The sequence below is a fragment of the Corvus moneduloides genome, chromosome 29, assembly GCF_009650955.1.
Source record: "Corvus moneduloides isolate bCorMon1 chromosome 29, bCorMon1.pri, whole genome shotgun sequence".
Taxonomy (NCBI): domain Eukaryota; kingdom Metazoa; phylum Chordata; class Aves; order Passeriformes; family Corvidae; genus Corvus; species Corvus moneduloides.
In genome coordinates this window covers 1699987-1718557 of record NC_045504.1, presented here as the reverse complement: position 1 = coordinate 1718557, position 18571 = coordinate 1699987, and the positions used below count along the sequence as shown (strand labels likewise).

Genomic DNA, 18571 nt, shown 5'->3' with positions numbered 1-18571 from the left:
GTGTCCCTGGGTTTGGGGGGTAATAGGGACCCCAAAACACCCCGTGCGAGCAGCGGGACCTTGGCCAGCCAGCCCCGAGTCGCGGTGATGGTCTCAAAATATGAATCTATTTAATAAATATCCCCCCAGTTATGGTGGTGGTGGTGGATTTGGGGTGTCCCTGTGTTTGGGGGGAGGGGAGGGTGTTCCTGCGATCGGGGGGCTCGAGGGACCCCAAAATCCCCCGCGGGAGCAAGGGGACCTTGGCCAGCCGTGATGGGCTCCAAACGTGAATCTATTTAATAAACCCCCCCCATTCTAACGGTGATGGTGATTTTGGGGTGCGGGAGGTGGATTTGGGGTGTCCCTGGCTTTGGGGCCTCGGGGGGGGGGGGGGTGGGGGGAGCAATCCAGCGGGTCCACTGAGGAATTTGGGGTGAAATAGGGGTGGGCAGAGCGCCCTAATTCCTACAGGGTGGCAGGCAGTGGTCAGTGGCACCCCTTCAAGGACGTGGGGACCCCCAGGGTGGGCAGGGGGAGTCTCCAAGGACGTGGGGACCCCAAGGTGGGTGTGGGCGTCTCCAAGGACGTGGGGACCCCCAGGGTGGGCAGGGAGAGTCTCCAAGGACGTGGAGACCCCCAGTGAGACGGGGGGGGGGGGTCCTGTAAGAACATGAGGACTCCAGGATGGGTGGGGGGCGGTCTCCAAGGACCTGGGACCCCCAGGGTGGGCGGGGGGAGTCTCCAAGGACATTGGGACTCGCAGGGCGGGCGAGGGGCACCGAGACCCCCGTGACACCAGGGGCAGGGGGTCACTGAGGTGGGCGAGGGCACAGAGCCCCCCGCCATTGTCCCCTCTCCCCAGCGCCCCCATGGGACCCCCCCCCTAAATTGGGGGGGCGGCGCTGGGTGATGCGGAGCCGAAAGGAGCCGATTAAAGCCGAGCGGAGACAAAAGGAACCGAGCGCGGACGAAGGGAGCCGAACGAAACCGAAAGGAGCCGAGCGAGGCTGAGTGGAGCCGAATAGATCCGAAAGTAGCCGAACGAATCCGGGCGGAGCCGAGCCAAGGTTGAGGCGAGCCGAACGCAGCCGATTGGGGTCGAGCAGAACCGAACGGAGCCGAGCCGAGCCGAACGGGGGCCGAGCGCCTCCAACGCCCCGCCCACCCCCTGAGCCCGGCCCCGCCCCCGCCCCCGTCGCGCGTGGGAGGGTCCGGGGGGACAGAGGCTGCGACCCCCCCCCAAAAACGGCGACACGTGGGGCTACGCGGCCCCCCCGAGCCCCCTCGGGCTCCCACGCGTGTCCTGTGTGTTGCACACGCGTGTCCTGTGTTGCACGCGCGTGTTCTGTGTGTTGCACACACGTGTTTTGTGTTGCACATGCGTGTTTTGTGTGTTGCACACGCGTGTCACCCCCCCCCCGCCGTGTCCCCGTGTCCCCCCGGCTGTCACATTCCTGCCGCCCACGGGCAGCAGCTGCGCGGGGCGGGGGGCGGCGGGGCACGGGCAGGGGACTGGGGGGGACTGGAGGGGACTGGGGGAACTGGGGAAGCGGGGGAGTGGAGGGACTGGGGGGACTGGGAGGACTGGGGGACTGGGGGGGACTGGGAGGGACTGGGGGGGAGTGGGGGAACTGGGGGGAGTGGGAGAGTGGAGAGACTGGGGGAACTGGGAGGACTGGGGCGAGTGGGGCGAGTGGGAGGACTGGAAGGACTGGGGGGTACTAGGGAGTACTGGGGATACTGGGATGGACTGGGAGAGCATGGACTGGGAGAGCATGGACTGGGATGGACTGGAGGGACTGGAAGGGGATGGCTGGAAGGTCTGGGTGAACTGGGAGGACTGGGGAGACTTGAAGGGGCTGCAAGGACTTGGGGGCGGGTCTGAGGAGCGGGGGGACTGGGAGGACTGGGAGGGGCTGGGGGAGGGCTGTGGGAAGGGGGGAGGAGTGGGAGGGGAGGGGGGGGGGCGTGGGCCGGTGCCCGGGTCCCCCGTGGGGACAGTCCCGGCACGTGGCCCCGGTCCCGCGTCATCGGTGTTTGTTCAGCTTGGGGGGCAGCGGGGGGGGACAGCGGGGGGGACATGGGGGGGACAGCGGGGGGGACATGGGGGGGGACAACGGGGGGGACAGCGGGGGAATGAGGGGGGATGAGGGGGGACAGCGGGGGGGACAGCGGGGGGACGGGGGAGGGACGGGGGGGACAACGGGGGGATGAGGGGGGACAGCGGGGGGGGACATGGGGGGGATGAGGGGGGACAACGGGGGGGACAGCGGGGGACGGGGGGGGACGGGGGGGACTGGGGGGACAACGGGGGGGACAACGGGGGGGACAACGGGGGGGATGAGGGGGGACAGCGGGAGGGACAGCGGGGGAACAGAGAGGGGACAGAGAGGGGACAGAGGGATGGGGGGACAGCGGGGGGACAGTGGGGGGACGGGGGGACAGCGGGAGGGACATGGGGGGACAGAGAGGGGACAAGGGGGGGACAGAGAGGGGACAGTGGAGGAACGAGGGGGTTCCGTGAAAGGAGACAATGAGGGGATAAGGGCTGGCAGGACCAGGGTAACTGGCCGCGGCTGGGATGGACTGGAGGCACTGGGGGGACTGGGACAGACTGGGACAGACTGGGGTACTGCAAGAAATGGGGAGACTGGGGGGGACTGGGGGGACTGGGACAGACTGGGACAGATTGGGGTACTGCAAGAAATGGGGAGACTGGGGGGAACTGGGGGGACTGGGACAGACTGGGACAGACTGGGGTACTGCAAGAAATGGGGAGACTGGGATGGACGGGGAGGACTGGGATAGATAGGCACTGGGTGGACTGGGGGCACTGGGACAGACGGGGGCGCTGAAAGGACTGGGATGACTGGGATGGACTGGGAGGACTGGGATGGACTGGGAGGAACTGGAGCAGGCAGGCACTGGGAGGCACTGGGAAGGAATGGAGGCACTGGGATGGACTGGAACAGACTGGGAGGCACTGGGGGGACTGGGACAGACTGGGAGGCACTGGGGGCACTGGAAGGACTGGGAGAGGTTGAGGGTACTGGGATGGACTGGAGAGACTGGGATGAACACGGGGGACTGGAATGGACTGGGGACACTGGGAGGAATAGCACAGGAGGGGCGTTGGGACAGACTGGGGGGACTGGGAGGTGCTGGGACAGACTGGGATGGACAGGGAGATGCTGGGGAAGATGGGCAAACTGGGCAGTACTGGGACAGACTGGAGGGGCACTGGGGCAGACTGGGAGGTACTGGGGGTGCAGGTCTGGACTGGGGGGACTGGTCCGGACTGGGGGAACTGGTCCGGACTGGGGCCACTGGTCTGCACTGGGGATGCAGGGCTGGACGGGGCGCGCCAGGTCCATACTGGGAGCATACTGGGCTGCACTGGGAGGGCGCGGCTGGCGCAGGGGAGAGGAGCCATGGGCTGGGGGAGCCGATAACTGGTGCAGACTGGTGTCACTGGTGCGGGGCCCCAGGGCCGGGCACCCCCCGCCCTTGAGCTGCCCTTGGCGGTTGCCATGGAGATAAAGCCGGGGGGGGGGGGGGGGGAAGGGGGGGTACTGGGAGGGGACCTTGGCGCGGCACTGGGGACACTGGGGGGGCGGGATGGGGAGGGGGGGACAGGCACAGCTGGAGCCCGGGAATGGCCGGAGTTTGGGAACAGCCGGACCCTGGGAATACCGGGAGACTGGGAACAACCGGACACCGGGAGCAGCCAGAGTTCGGGGACAACCGGACACCGGGAGCAGCCGTGTCCCCTGGAACTGTGGGCACAACCGGATCCCGGGAACGGGCGGATGCTGGGAATAACTGGGTGCAGGGAACAGCCGGAGCCCGGGAACAACCGGACACCGGGAGTGAACCTGTTCCCGGGAACAGCCTCCGTGGGCACAGCCGGGTCCCGGGAACAACCGGTGTGGGCACAAGTGGATGCCGGGAACAGCTGGATCCCAGGAACAGTCGGACCCTGGGCACAGCTGGATCCCTGGGAACCCTGGGACCCTGGCAACAGTCGGACCCTGGGCACAGCTGGATCCCTGGGAACCCTGAGACCTTGGCAACAGTCGCTGCCTGGGCACAGCTGGATCCCTGGCAACAGTCGGACCATGGGAACAGCCGTGTGCCCAGGTACAGCCGGTCCCGGGGCACCGTGGATCCCCTGGGAACAGCCGATCCCTGGGAACAGCCGATCCCGGGCACAGCCGTTCCTTGGCACAGTCAGATCCTGGGAACAGCCGATCCCGGGCACAGCCGTTCCTTGGCACAGTCGGATCCCGGGCACAGCCGTTCCTTGGCACAGTCAGATCCTGGGAACAGCCGATCCCGGGCACAGCCGTTCCCTGGCACAGTCAGATCCTGGGAACAGCCGATCCCTGGGCACAGCCGTTCCTTGGCACAGTCGGATCCTGGGAACAGCCGATCCCTGGGCACAGCCGTTCCTTGGCACAGTCGGATCCCGGGCACAGCCGATCCCGGGCACAGCCCCCCCAGTTCACACCCCCCCACCTCCGGTGTCCCCCCAACTCTCGCCCATTGCCGGGCTAATTTTAGCCCCCGGCCACATTCCCGGCCACTTCCCGGTGCCAGCGGGATCAGACTGGGAGCACTGGGCACACACCAGTTTGGCGGGATCCCCCCCCCTTAAAAAAACACCCCCCCATGGGGTCACCCCCTGCTCTGACGGGGGGTGGGTCAGGGAGGGTCCGAAGCGTCCGGTCAGCCCCCATCCCCCCCCCAGAAACGAGCCGCCCCCCCTTACAGCTGAGCCATGGGGGGGGCCGGACGTCAGCGTCCCCTCGGATTTGGGGGGGTCAGGAGGGGTCACCCGCCTCCCCCCGCACACCTGCGTTCCCAGAGCCCCCTTGGGACCCCCCAAACCCCCCCGCGGTGGGGCGGGAGGAGCCCCCCCAGGCCGGGCGGGGGTTGGGGGGTGGGGGGGCGGGGTGGGGGCGGGGGGGGCCGGCCCGGGCGGGGCCCGCCGGGTTTTTCTCGGCCGCTGTCGCCGCGCCCCCCCCCAAAGTGTCCCGGGCTGGGAACGGCGACGGCAGCGCCATGGGCAGAGGGGTGAGTAAGGGGCGGCCCGGGGCGCCCACGCGGGGCACGGACCCACGCGGGGCAGCCAAAAAAACCCCCCCCAGACCTCCCCACCCGAGAGGACACCCCAGCAGCGGTCACTCACCCGCGACCACCCCGCGCCTGAGCTGGGCACCCCCCAAACCCAACCCCCCCCCCCCCCCCCCGCCACCACGCGGGGCACCCCAAACCCACTCGGGGCACCCCAAACCCCCTCGGGACACCCTCACAGACCCCCCACCCACCCCCACGGTGCGAGCACCCCGCGCCTGACCAGCACCACCCCAACGCGAGAAGCCCCCCCCGGAACCCCCCCTTCCCCCACAGGGCTGGCACCCACGCGTGACAACCCCCGGGACACCCCCGGCACAAGCAGAGCCCCCTCCCCAGAAGCCCCGCGACTCACCCTGGCACCCCCCCCCCTCCCCACGGGACCCCCGCCCCGGGACCCCCCCGCTCCACCAGGGCTCCCCCCGCTGTGGGCACCCGCGCAGGTGGCACCGACCCACGCGCGACCCCCGCCCCCGGCACCCCCCAGGCCCCCCCCCCCCCCCCCCGCGGGTGCTCCCCCCTCCCCAAATTGTCTCCTCGACCCCCCAACCCCCCCCCACGGGGGTCCCACCTCCCCTTCACCCCCCCCTCCCGTGAGAGTCACGCGTGGGCTGCAGAACCCCCTGACCCGGGGTCTTTTTTTGAGGGGTGGGGGGGTCCAAACGCGGCCCCCCCCGCGCTCTAAAACGCGATCCCCGTGGGCGGGACCCCCCGTGCCCGCCCCCCCCCCCCCCACCCCGTGGCTCGGTGCCCGCGGCTGCCCCGAGCCCCGGTCCCGGTGCCTGGCAACGCCCGCGGGGGGGCCCCGAGCGCCGCTGGCCCCGCGCCCACCCCCCGTCCCCGGTGTCCCCCCCCCAAACAAACCCCCCCCACCTCGGGCACCCACCCAAAAGCGGGGGCACCCCGCAGGATGTGGGTTCCTCGCCTCCCCCCCCCCCTCCCCGGGTGTCCCCTTGGCGCTGTCCCCAAGGTGTGGGGGGGGGACACACGCGACACCCGACACCCCCCCCGCCCCCCCTCCCCTCCCCCAAATGCGGGGGGGGGGTCCCTCAGGTGGGTTCCCCCCCCAATGCGGAGCCACAATTGGGGTGCTGGGGGGAGCTGGGGTGCCCCCCCCGGGGGGGTCCCGTGGGTTGGGGGTGCCCCTCCCCGTGTTTTGGGGTGCTCTCCGTGCCCGCCCCCCCCCCCCCCCGGTAACTCGAGCCCCCCCCGCCCCCCTCCCCCAGCTCTCGGTGTTGGTTTTGGCTCCCGGAGCTTTTCCATGACATCGGTCCCCCCCCCCCCCCCCCCCCGCCCCCCCCCACGGCCGTGCCACCACCGGGGACCCCTGGGGACAGGGGGGTGACACTGCCACCCCCCCCCCCCCAAAGAGAGGGAGGGCCCTGCCTCCCCCTCCATGGCAGCCTGGGGGGCTCTTGCTCTGTCTGGCTTGTGGGGACCCCCCCGTGGGCGTAGGGATCCCCCCGGGGTGACGGTGACACCCGCGGGGTGACGGTGACACCCCCTTGGTGACGGTGACACCCCCCTGGCTGCGGTGGCCCTGCCGCGGCCCAGGAGACCCCCCACCCCCCCCGTGACCTTGGGGACATCCCTGTGGTCCTGGTGACCCCCCCATGATGGTGCTGGGGGTCTCCCAGGATGGCAGTGACACCCCCATGGCCACCGTGACACCCCCTGGCCACCGTGACACCCCCATGGCCACGGTGACGCCCTCATGGCCACCGTGACACCCCCTGGCCGCCGTGACACCCCCATGGCCACGGTGACGCCCTCATGGCCACCGTGACACCCCCATGGCCACAGTGACACTCCCCGGCCACAGTGACACCCCCCCGGCCACAGTGACCCCCCTGTAGCCCCAGGGACTCTCCATGGCCACAGTGCCACCCGTGTGACCACAGTGCCACCCCCATCCCCGGCCTGGCCCCAGTGGCCACAGTGACACGCTGGGGACTCCCCCCGCCACCGACCACAGTGCCACCACAGTGACCACAGTGACCTCCCCACCGTGAGCACGGTGCCACCCCCGTGGCCACGGAGCCACCGTGGTGACCACAGTGACCCCCCCGCCGGCCACAGTGCCACCGTGGTGACCACAGTGCCACCTCTGTCACCAAAGTGACGCCTCCCTCCATGGCCATGATAATTCTCCAATGACCACAATGACCCCCCCATGGCCACAGAACCACCTCGGTGGCCACAACGACCCCTCCCAATGACCACAATGACCCCCCCATGGCCACAGAACCACCCTGGTGACCACAGTGCCACCCCCATGACCACAATGCTGCCCTGGTGACCACAGTGACCCCCCCCCATGACCACAGAACCACCCTGGTGACCACAGTGCCACCCCCATGACCACAGTGACCCCCCCCCATGGCCACAGAACCACCTCGGTGGCCACAACGACCCCTCCCAATGACTACAATGACCCCCCCATGACCACAGAACCACCCTGGTGACCACAGTGACCCCCCCATGACCACAATGCTGCCCTGGTGACCACAGTGACCCCCCCCCCATGGCCACAGAACCACCCTGGTGACCACAGTGCCACCCCCATGACCACAATGCTGCCCTGGTGACCACAGTGACCCTCCCCCATGACCACAGAACCACCCTGGTGACCACAGTGCCACCCCCATGACCACAGTGACCCCCCCCCATGGCCACAGAACCACCTCGGTGGCCACAACGACCCCTCCCAATGACTACAATGACCCCCCCATGACCACAGAACCACCCTGGTGACCACAGTGACCCCCCCATGACCACAATGCTGCCCTGGTGACCACAGTGCCACCCCCATGACCACAGTGCCACCCCCATGACCACAATGACCCCCTCCATGACCACAATGACCCCCTGGGGACAACAATGACCCCCCCACCCATAGTGAGCCCCCCCCATGGCCACAGTGCCACCCTCCAATGACCACAGTGCCACCTTGGTGACCACCCCGTGACCACAGTGCCACCTCTGTCACCACCACCACTCCCCAATGCCCACAATGTCACCCTGATGACCACAACACGCCCCCCCCACCACCAGTGACCCCGCTGACCCCCCCGTGACCCCCCGCCGTGCCCCCCCGCCCACGGCCGCCCGGTGCCCGCCGCCCCCCCCCGCGCCGACGATGCCGGTGGCCACGGTGACGCCGGTGCTGGCCGTGACCTCCACACCCACGGTAATGGCCCTGGCCCGGGACTGGCGGTGGGGAGGGTCCCCTGCCCGCCGGGGGGGTCCCCGTGCCCATGGAGGGTGTCCCCGCAGGCCGGCCGCGAGTACTCGCCCGCGGCCACCACGTCCGAGAATGGCGGTGGGAAGAGGAAGCAGAAGGAGAAGGAGCTGGACGAGCTCAAGAAGGAGGTGAACCTGGTGAGTGGGGACAGGGACAGGGACAGGGACACATGGGGGACATGGGGACACGGGGACAGGGGGACATAGGGGACAGGGGGACAGGGACAGGGGGACATGGGGGACATGGGGATATGGGGACAGGGGGACAGGGACAGGGGGACAGGGACAGGGACAGGGGGACATGGGGATATGGGGACAGGGGGACATGGGGACATGGGGGACATGGGGACACGGGGGACAGCGACAGGGGGACAGGGGGATATGGGGACATGGGTGACATGGGGACATGGGATCATGGGGGACATGGGGGAGATATGAGGGACATTGGGGACATGGGATCATGGGGGACATGGGGACATGGGAACAGGGGGACATGGGGACGTGGGTACTTGGGGACATGGGGACATAGGGACAGGAGACATAGGGATATGGGGACATGGGGGACATGGGACCGTAGGGACACCGGGACATAGGGGACATGGGGAACATTGGGGACATGGGGGAGATATGAGGGACATTGGGGACATGGGGACATGGGCGACAGGGAGACATAGGGACGTGGGGGACATGGGGACAGGGAGACATGGATGACATGGGGACAGGGGGACGTGGGGACATGGGGGAGATGAGGGATATTGGGGACATGGGGAACATTGGGACGGGGGACATGGGGGAGATGAGGGATATTGGGGACATGGGGAACATTGGGACGGGGGACATGGGGACATGGGGACATGGGGAACATTGGGGACATGGGGGAGATATGAGGGACATTGGGGACATTGGGGACGTGGGCGACATGGGGACATGGGGACATAGGAACATGGGATCATGGGGGACATGGGCGACATGGGGGCAGGGGGGACATGGGGACACGGGGACAGCGACAGGGACATGGGGACATGGGGACATAGGGACATGGGGGACAGTGACAGGGACAGAGGGACAGGGAGGCATGGGGACATGGGGACATGGGCGACATGGGGACATGGGGACGGGGGGACATGGGGGACAGCGACAGGGACAGAGGGACAGGGGGACATGGGGACATGGGGGCAGGGGGACATGGGACCATAGAGACACAGGGACATAGGGGACATTGGGGACATGGGGACATAGGGACAGGGAGACATGGATGACATGGGGACACAGGGACACTGGGGACATGGGGACATGAGGGACATGGGGGACAGCGACAGGGACAGAGGGACGGGGGGCATGGGGACATGGGATCATGGGGGACAGGGGGACATGGGGACAGGGTTATATAGGTGATATTGGTGATCCAGGGGACATGGGGAACATGGGGATGGTGGCCATGTCATTGCATTCATGGGGACACGGGTGACGTGGGGGATGTGGGGGACATGGGGGACATGGGGACATGGGGATGTCATCCCATCTGTGGGGACATGGGGGTGACACAGGGGACATGGGGGACATGGGGATGTCATCCCGTCTGTGGGGACATGGGGGTGACATGGGGGACATGGGGGACATGGGGATGTCATCCCATCTGTGGGGACATGGGGGTGACACAGGGGACATGGGGATGTCATCCCATCTGTGGGGACATGGGGGTGACATGGGGGACATGGGGGACATGGGGATGTCATCCCGTCTGTGGGGACATGGGGGTGACACAGGGGACATGGGGGACATGGGGATGTCATCCCATCTGTGGGGACATGGGGGTGACGTGGGTGACATTGGGGATGTAGTGGCCATGGGTGACGTGGGACCATGGGGACATTTGGCCATGCCATCCCATCCATGGGGACATGAGTGACATGGGGGACACGGGCAACATGGGGGACTTCAGGGTCATAGGGAACATGGGTGACATGGAACTGTGGGGACGTGGGAGACATGAGGGACATGGGACAGTGGGGACAGTGGGGACAGTGGCCATGCCACCCTGGCTGGGGGTTGGACATGGGGGACATGAGTGATGTGGGTGACACGGGTCTGTGGGGACAGCTGGCCACGCCACCCCATTCAGGGGGACATGGGTGACATGGGACCGTGGGGACATGGGGAGAGCTGAACACGTCACCCCAGCTGGGGTGACACAGTGGGGTGGGTGACATGGGACTCCGGGGACAGCTGGCTGTGTCATCCCGTCCAGAGGGACATGGGTGCTGTGGGGCCATGGGGACGTGCCACCCTGCTGGGGTGATGTGGGGTCATGGGGACAGCTGGCCGTGTCACCCAGCTGAGGTGACACGATGACGTGGGTGACGTGGGTGGTGGGCGACTCTGAGGGCAGCTGGCCATGGCACCCCATCCAGAGGGACACAGGTGACACGGAGCCATGGGGACAGGGGCCACACCACCCTGGCGGGGGGGACACGGGTGACGTGGGTGACCTGGGGACAGCTGGCCATTCCCTCTGGGTGGGGGGGACACGGGTGACGTGGGTGACCTGGGGACAGCTGGCCCTGCCCCCTGGCCATGGGGACGCGGTGACAGGGGTGACGTTTTTCCCTCAGGATGACCACAAACTGTCCCTGGATGAGCTGGGCAGGAAGTACCAGGTGGACCTGTCCCGGGTGAGATGTCCCTGTGTCCCTGTGTCCCCATGTCCCCATGTCCCCATGTCCCCATGTCCCCACATCCCCATGTCCCCGTGTCCCCATATCCCCATGTCTCCATGTCCCCGTGTCCCCGTGTCCCCATATCCCCATGTCCCCGTGTCCCCATATCCCCATGTCTCCATGTCCCCGTGTCCCCGTGTCCCCATATCCCCATGTCCCCATGTCCCCGTGTCCCCATGTCCCCTATCCCAGTGTCCCCAAATCCTTGGGTCCCTGTGTCCCCAGTTCCCTGTGTTCCCGTATCCTCCCCTCCCTGTCCCCCTGCCCCATATCCCCGTGTCCCCATGTCCCCATGTCCCCACATTCCCCTCCCATCCCCATATCCCCCTGTCCCTGTGTCCCCACGTCCCCCCCTCAGTGCCATCTCCAGCACCCCCATCCCTCCTGTCCCCACGGGTGACACCTGGCAGTGCCCCCCTGTCCCCTCCTGTCCCCACGGGTGACACCTGGCAGTGCCCTTCTTGTCCCCACGGGTGACACCTGGCAGTGTCCCCCCATCCCTCCTGTCCCCACGGGTGACACCTGGCAGTGCCCCCCTGTCCCTTCTTGTCCCCATGGGTGACACCTGGCAGTGCCCCCCTGTCCCCTCCTGTCCCCAAGGGTCCCCCAGGCTGTGTCCCCCTGTCCCCCCACACTCACAGGGGGTCCCTGGATGTGCCATCCTGTAGCCCCCACGTCCCCAGGGTGCCCTGGCTGTGCCCCTTGTCCCCAAGGGTCCCCTCCCCATGCCCCCCATATCCTCTCATGTCCCCAAGGGTCCCTCTGGCTGTGCCCTTGCCCGTGCCCCCCATGTCCCCAGTGTCCCCAGTGCCCCCTGCCCGTGCCCCCCATGTCCCCAGTGTCCCCTGCCCATCCCCCCCATGTCCCCAGTGTCCCCTGCCCGTGCCCCCCATCACCCTCTGTGTCCCCTGCCCGTGCCCCCCATGTCCCCAGTGTCCCTTGCCCGTGCCCCCCATCACTCTCTGTGTCCCCAGTGCCCCGTACCCCCCATGTCCCCAGTGTCCCCTGTCCGTGCCCCTCATCCCCCTCATGCCCCCAGTGTCCCCCGCCCGTGCCCCCCATATCCCCAGTGTCCCCTGTCCGTGCCCCCCATGTCCCCAGTGTCCCCTGCCCGTGCCCCCCATCACCCTCTGTGTCACCAGTGTCCCCCACCCGTGCCCCCCATATCCCCAGTGTCCCCTGCCTGTGCCCCTCATCCCCCTCATGTCCCCAGTGTCCCCAGTGTCCCCCATCTGTGTCCCCCATCACCCTCTGTGTCCCCTGCCCGTGCCCCCCATCACCCTGTGTGTCCCCTGTCCGTGCCCCCCATGTCCCCAGTGTCCCTTGCCCGTGCCCCTCATCCCCCTCTGTGTCCCCAGTGTCCCCTGCCCGTACCCCCCATGTCCTCGGTGTCCCCTGCCTGTGCCCCTCATCCCCCCCATGTCCCCAGTGTCCCCCGCCCGTGCCCCCCATCACCCTCTGTGTCCCCTGCTCGTGCCCCCCATGTCCCCCGTGTCCCCTGCCCGTGCCCCCCATCACCCTCTGTGTCCCCTGTCCGTGCCCCCCATGTCCGCAGTGTCCCCTGCCCGTGCCCCCCATCACTCTCTGTGTCCCCAGTGCCCCGTGCCCCCTGTGTCCCCTGTGTCCCCTGTCCGTGCCCCCCATCACCCTCTGTGTCCCCTGCCCGTGCCCCCATCACCCTCTGTGTCCCCAGTGCCCCCTGCCCATGCCCCCCATGTCCCCAGTGTCCCCAGTGTCCCCAGTGTCCCCTGCCTGTGCCCCTCACCCCACCCATGTCCCCAGTGTCCCTTGCCCGTGCCCCTCATCCCCCCCATGTCCCCAGTGTCCCCTGCCCGTGCCCCCCATCACCCTCTGTGTCCCCCGTGTCCCCTGCCCGTGCCCCCCATCACTCCCACACCCCCGGGGTGTCCCCGGTGCCACCGTGTCCCCTCCGCAGGGCCTGACGAACGCGCGGGCGGCCGAGATCCTGGTGCAGGACGGTCCCAATGCGCTGACCCCGCCGCCCACGACCCCCGAGTGGGTGAAGTTCTGCCGGCAGCTCTTTGGGGGCTTCTCCATCCTGCTCTGGATCGGCGCCATCCTCTGCTTCCTGGCCTACGGCATCCAGGCCGCCATGGAGGACGAGCCTGCCAACGACAACGTGAGGGGGCACGGGGGCCACGGGGGGCACGGGGGCCACGGGGGGCATGGGGGGCATGGGGAGCACGGGGGGAGAGCAGGGGTGTCATGGGGACAGGGGCATTGAGGGGGACAGGGACATCACGGGGGCACGGGGGGCATGGGCAGAGAGGGGGGGCAGGAGCTTGATGGGGACACAGGGGACGCTGGGGGCACTGGGGGCATGGGGGGGCAGGGGGTGCTTGGGCAGAGAGGGGGCAGGAGCTTGATGGGGACACGGGGGACACGAGGGGCACGGGGGGCACGGGGGCATGGGCAGAGAGGGGAGCTTGATGGGGACACGGGGGACGCTGGGGGCACGGGGGGCATGGGGGACATGGGCAGAGGGGGGGCAGGAGCTTGATGGGGACACGGGGGATGCTGGGGCATGGGGGGCACGGGAGGCATGGGGGGCACGGGGGGGCACGGGAGGCATGGGGGGCACGGGAGGCATGGGGGGCTTGGGCAGAGAGGGGAGAGCATGGGTGTCATGGGGACGGGGCATTGATGGGGACAGGGACATCAAAGGGACACGGTGGGCACTGGAGGGGGGGTCTGGCATCATGGGGACAAGGACATCAAGGGGGGCACGGGCACTGAGCGGCGACAGCTGCCATGGGGACACACTGGCACTGGGGGTGGCACAAACTGGTGTCCTCCTGTCCCTCCCCACCCCGTGCCCGCTCTCGGGGGGCCCAGCTGTGGGTGTGGGGGGGTGTCCAACCACCTTGGCTGGCACAGGGGGGTGACCCCTCGCTGTCACCCTGCCCTGGGGGTCCCTGGGGGGTGCTGAGGTGCCCCCTCCCCGGTGCCAGCTGTACCTGGGGGTGGTCCTGGCCGCCGTCGTCATCGTCACCGGCTGCTTCTCCTACTACCAAGAGGCCAAGAGCTCCAAGATCATGGACTCCTTCAAGAACATGGTGCCACAGGTGGGCAGCGGGGGCATGGCCGGGGGGGGGCTCCCGGGGGGAGTGGGCAGCCCCTGAGGTGCCCGGTGCCCCCCACCCCCCCCAGCAAGCGCTGGTGATCCGCGAGGGCGAGAAGATCCAGATCAACGCCGAGAACGTCGTGGTCGGGGACCTGGTGGAGGTGAAGGGCGGGGACAGGGTGCCCGCGGACATGAGGATCATCTCCTCCCATGGCTGCAAGGTGGGCATGGGGGGGCATTGAGGGGGGCATTGGGGACATTGGGTGGGGACAGGGGACATTGAGGGGACATTGAGGGGACATTGGGTGGGGACATTGAGGGGACATTGGGTGGGGACAGGGGACATTGAGGGGACATTGGGTGGGGACAGGGTGCCCGCGGACATGAGGATCATCTCCTCCCATGGCTGCAAGGTGGGCATGGGGGGGCATTGAGGGGGGCATTGGGGACATTGGGTGGGGACAAGGGACATTGAGGGGACATTGAGGGGACATTGGGTGGGGACATTGAGGGGACATTGGGTGGGGACAGGGGACATTGAGGGGACATTGGGTGGGGACAGGGTGCCCGCGGACATGAGGATCATCTCCTCCCATGGCTGCAAGGTGGGCATGGGGGGGCATTGAGGGGGGCATTGGGGACATTGGGTGGGGACAGGGGACATTGAGGGGACATTGAGGGGACATTGGGTGGGGACATTGAGGGGACATTGGGTGGGGACAGGGGACATTGAGGGGACATTGGGTGGGGACATTGAGGGGACATTGGGTGGGGACAGGGGACATTGAGGGGACATTGGGTGGGGACAGGGTGCCCGCGGACATGAGGATCATCTCCTCCCATGGCTGCAAGGTGGGCATGGGGGGCATTGAGGGGAGCATTGGGGACATTGGGTGGGGACAGGGGACATTGAGGGGACATTGAGGGGACATTGGGTGGGGACATTGAGGGGACATTGGGTGGGGACAGGGGACATTGAGGGGACATTGAGGGGACATTGAGGGGACATTGGGTGGGGACAGGGTGCCCGCAGACATGAGGATCATCTCCTCCCACGGCTACAAGGTGGGCATGGGGGGCACCGGGGGCTCTGGGGACACTGGGGACATTGAGGGGACAGTGGGTGGGGACAGGGGACATTGAGGGGACATTGAGGGGACATTGGGGACATTGGGTGGGGACAGGGGACATTGAGGGGATATTGAGGGGACATTGAGGGGACAGGGTGCCCGTGGACATGCGGATCATCTCCTCCCATGGCTGCAAGGTGGGCACTGGGGACACTGGGGACATTGGGAACATTGGGTGGGGACAGGGGACATTGAGGGGACATTGAGGGGACATTGGGTGGGGACAGGAGACATTGAGGGGACATTGGGTGGGGACAGGGTGCCCATGGACAAGTGGATCATCTCCTCCCATGGCTGCAAGGTGGGCACTGGGGACACTGGGGACATTGGGAACATTGGGTGGGGACAGGAGACATTGAGGGGACATTGGGTGGGGACAGGAGACATTGAGGGGACATTGAGGGGACATTGGGGACATCGGGTGAGGACAGTGGACATTTCAGGGACACCAGGCACCCTGGATGGGCACGGGGTGCCTCATGCCCCCCTCTGTGCCCCCCCCCCCAGGTGGACAACTCCTCCCTGACGGGCGAGTCGGAGCCGCAGACGCGCTCCCCGGAGTTCACGCACGAGAACCCCCTGGAGACGCGCAACATCTGCTTCTTCTCCACCAACTGCGTGGAAGGTGGGCACCCACCACGTCCCCCTGCACCCTGGGGGTGTCCCCGAGCTCTTTGTCGCCCTCATCCCCCTGCCACCCTGCCAGGCACCGCGCGGGGCATCGTCATCTCCACGGGGGACCGGACGGTGATGGGCAGGATCGCGTCGCTGGCCTCGGGGCTGGAGGTGGGGCGGACGCCGATCGCGATGGAGATCGAGCACTTCATCCGCCTCATCACCGGCGTGGCCGTGTTCCTCGGCCTCTCCTTCTTCATCCTCTCGCTCATCCTCGGCTACACCTGGCTCGAGGCCGTCATCTTCCTCATCGGCATCATCGTGGCCAACGTGCCCGAGGGGCTGCTGGCCACCGTCACGGTGAGGGGTTGGGAGTATTGGGAAGGTACTGGGAGGGCACGGGGAGGGCACTGGGAGGCCGTTTGGGGCACTGTTGGGGGAGTTGCACCCTCATCTTCCTCAAGGGCGTCATGGTGGCCCAAGGGCTGCTGGCCACCATCATTGTGAGAGGGAGTACTGGGAGAGCACTGGGAAGGATCTGGGAGCACTGGGAGGGCACTGGAGGGCACTGGGAGGCCATTCGGGGCACTGTTGGGGGGGCTACACCCTCATCTTCCTCATGGGCATCATGGTGGCCAATGTGCCCCAAGGGCTGCTGGCCACCATCATTGTGAGAGGGAGTACTGGGAGAGCACTGGGAAGGATCTGGGAGCACTGGGAGGGAACTGGGAGGGCACTGGGAAGGAAATATGGGGCAGTTGGGAGCATTGCTGGGGGGGCTGCACTCTCATCTTCTTCATGGGCATCATGGTGGCCAATGTGCCCCAAGGGCTGCTGGCCACCATCATTGTGAGAGGGAGTACTGGGAGAGCACTGGGAAGGATCTGGGAGCACTGGGAGGGCACTGGAGGGCACCGGGAAGGAGATATGGGGCATTGGTGGGGGGGCTACACCCTCATCTTCCTCATGGGCATCATGGTGGCCAACGTGCCCCAAGGGCTGCTGGCCACCATCATTGTGAGAGGGGACACTGGGAGTACTGGGAGGACACTGGGAGGGAAATATGGAGGTCCCTGGGGGGCAGTTTGGGGTCCCACCCGACCTCCATGGGTGCCCCCAGACTCCCTGGGTGCCCCCCAGATGTGCCTGACCCTGGCAGCCAAGGGGGGGCTGCGTACTGAGGGCACATTGGGGGGTCCGTGGGTTCAGTTTTGGGATCAGTGGGGGGATCTGTGCACCCCATAGGGGGGTCCCACCCCCCTGTGACACCCCTGGGTGCCCCCAGACCCACCTGGGATGCGCCTGACGCTGCTGACCGAGCCCGTGCCATGGAGGGCTGTGCATTGAGGGGTCCGTGGGTTCAGTTTTGGGGGTCAGTGGGGGGATCTGTGCACCCCTTAGAGGGGGTCCCACCCCCCTGTGACACCCCTGGGGTGCCCCCAGACCCACCTGGGACGTGCCTGACACTGCTGACCGAGCCCGTGCCATGGGGGCTGTGCATTGAGGGGTCCGTGGGTTCAGTTTTGGGGGTCAGTGGGGGGATCTGTGCACCCCATGGGGGGGGTCCCACCCCTGTGACACCCTGGGGTGCCCCCCAGGTGTGCCTGACCCTGACTGCCAAGCGAATGGCGAGGAAGAACTGCCTGGTGAAGAACCTGGAGGCCGTGGAGACCTTGGGGTCCACCTCCACCATCTGCTCGGACAAGACGGGGACGCTGACCCAGAACCGCATGACCGTGGCCCACATGTGGTTCGACAACCAGATCCACGAGGCCGACACCACCGAGGACCAGTCAGGTGCGTGGGGGGCACCCCAAATCGCCAGTTCTGCCGGCACCCCGATCCCCTGGAACCCCAACGCCCTGGAACTTCCGTACCCAAATCTATTGGCACCCCGATCCCCCTGGAACCCCAATGCCCTGGAACCCAGATCCTCTGGAACCCTCAATCCCCAGACACCTCAATCTCTTGGAATCCCAATCCCTCAGCATCCTGATCCCCTGGAACCCCAATTCCCCAGCACCCCAATCCCCAGACACCTCAATCTCCTGGAACCCAAATCCCCTGGCACCCCAATGCCTGGACACCTCCATCTCCTGGAACCCCAATCCCCCAGAACCCCAATCACCAGACACCTCAATCACTTGGAACCCCAGTCCCCTGGAACCCCAATTCCCGGAACCCCAATCCCTGGAACCCAGATCCCTGGACACCTCCATCTCCTGGAACTCAAATCCCCCAGAACTGCAATTCCCTGGTCCCCCGACACCCCCAATCCCCAGACACCTCAATCTCTTGGAATCCCAATCCCTCAGCATCCTGATCCCCTGGAACCCCAATCCTCTGGAACCCCAATCCCCAGCACCCCAATCCCCAGACACCTCCATCTCCTGGAACCCAAATCTCCCAGAACCCCAATCCCCTGGAACCCAGATCCCCTGGAACCCCCAATCCCCAGACGCCTCAGTCTCTTGGAACCCCAATCCCTGGAACCCCAATCCCCCAACACCCCAATCCCCTGGAACCCCAATCCCTGGAACCCCAATCCCCCAACACCCCAATCCCCTCGAACCCCAATCCCTGGAACCCCAATCCCCCAACACTCCAATCCCTGGAACCCCAATCCCTGGAACCCCAATCCCCAGAAACCCCAATCCCTGGAA

The 18571-nt window shown here is 67.2% G+C and overlaps 1 protein-coding gene across 4 annotated transcripts in view; it reads left to right on the top strand.

Moving 5' to 3' along the window:
- Nucleotides 1-4959: 4959 nt before the first annotated feature.
- LOC116436168 (sodium/potassium-transporting ATPase subunit alpha-2) overlaps nt 4960-18571 on the top strand; it is a 35769-nt gene continuing 22157 nt past the window's right edge. Inside the window, exons 1-9 of one of the 4 annotated variants that reach the window (XM_032093112.1) lie at nt 4960-5058; nt 8395-8499; nt 10974-11033; nt 13015-13218; nt 14051-14164; nt 14250-14384; nt 15801-15918; nt 16000-16268; nt 17507-17705. In XM_032093112.1, coding sequence (XP_031949003.1) covers nt 5047-5058; nt 8395-8499; nt 10974-11033; nt 13015-13218; nt 14051-14164; nt 14250-14384; nt 15801-15918; nt 16000-16268; nt 17507-17705 — 1216 coding nt within the window. In that variant the 5' untranslated portion in view covers nt 4960-5046. Of the gene's footprint in view, nt 5059-8202; nt 8309-8394; nt 8500-10973; nt 11034-13014; nt 13219-14050; nt 14165-14249; nt 14385-14915; nt 15016-15366; nt 15431-15800; nt 15919-15999; nt 16269-17506; nt 17706-18571 lie in introns of those variants that run through there. The other 3 variants (XM_032093111.1, XM_032093113.1, XM_032093114.1) reach the window with 3 other exon arrangements.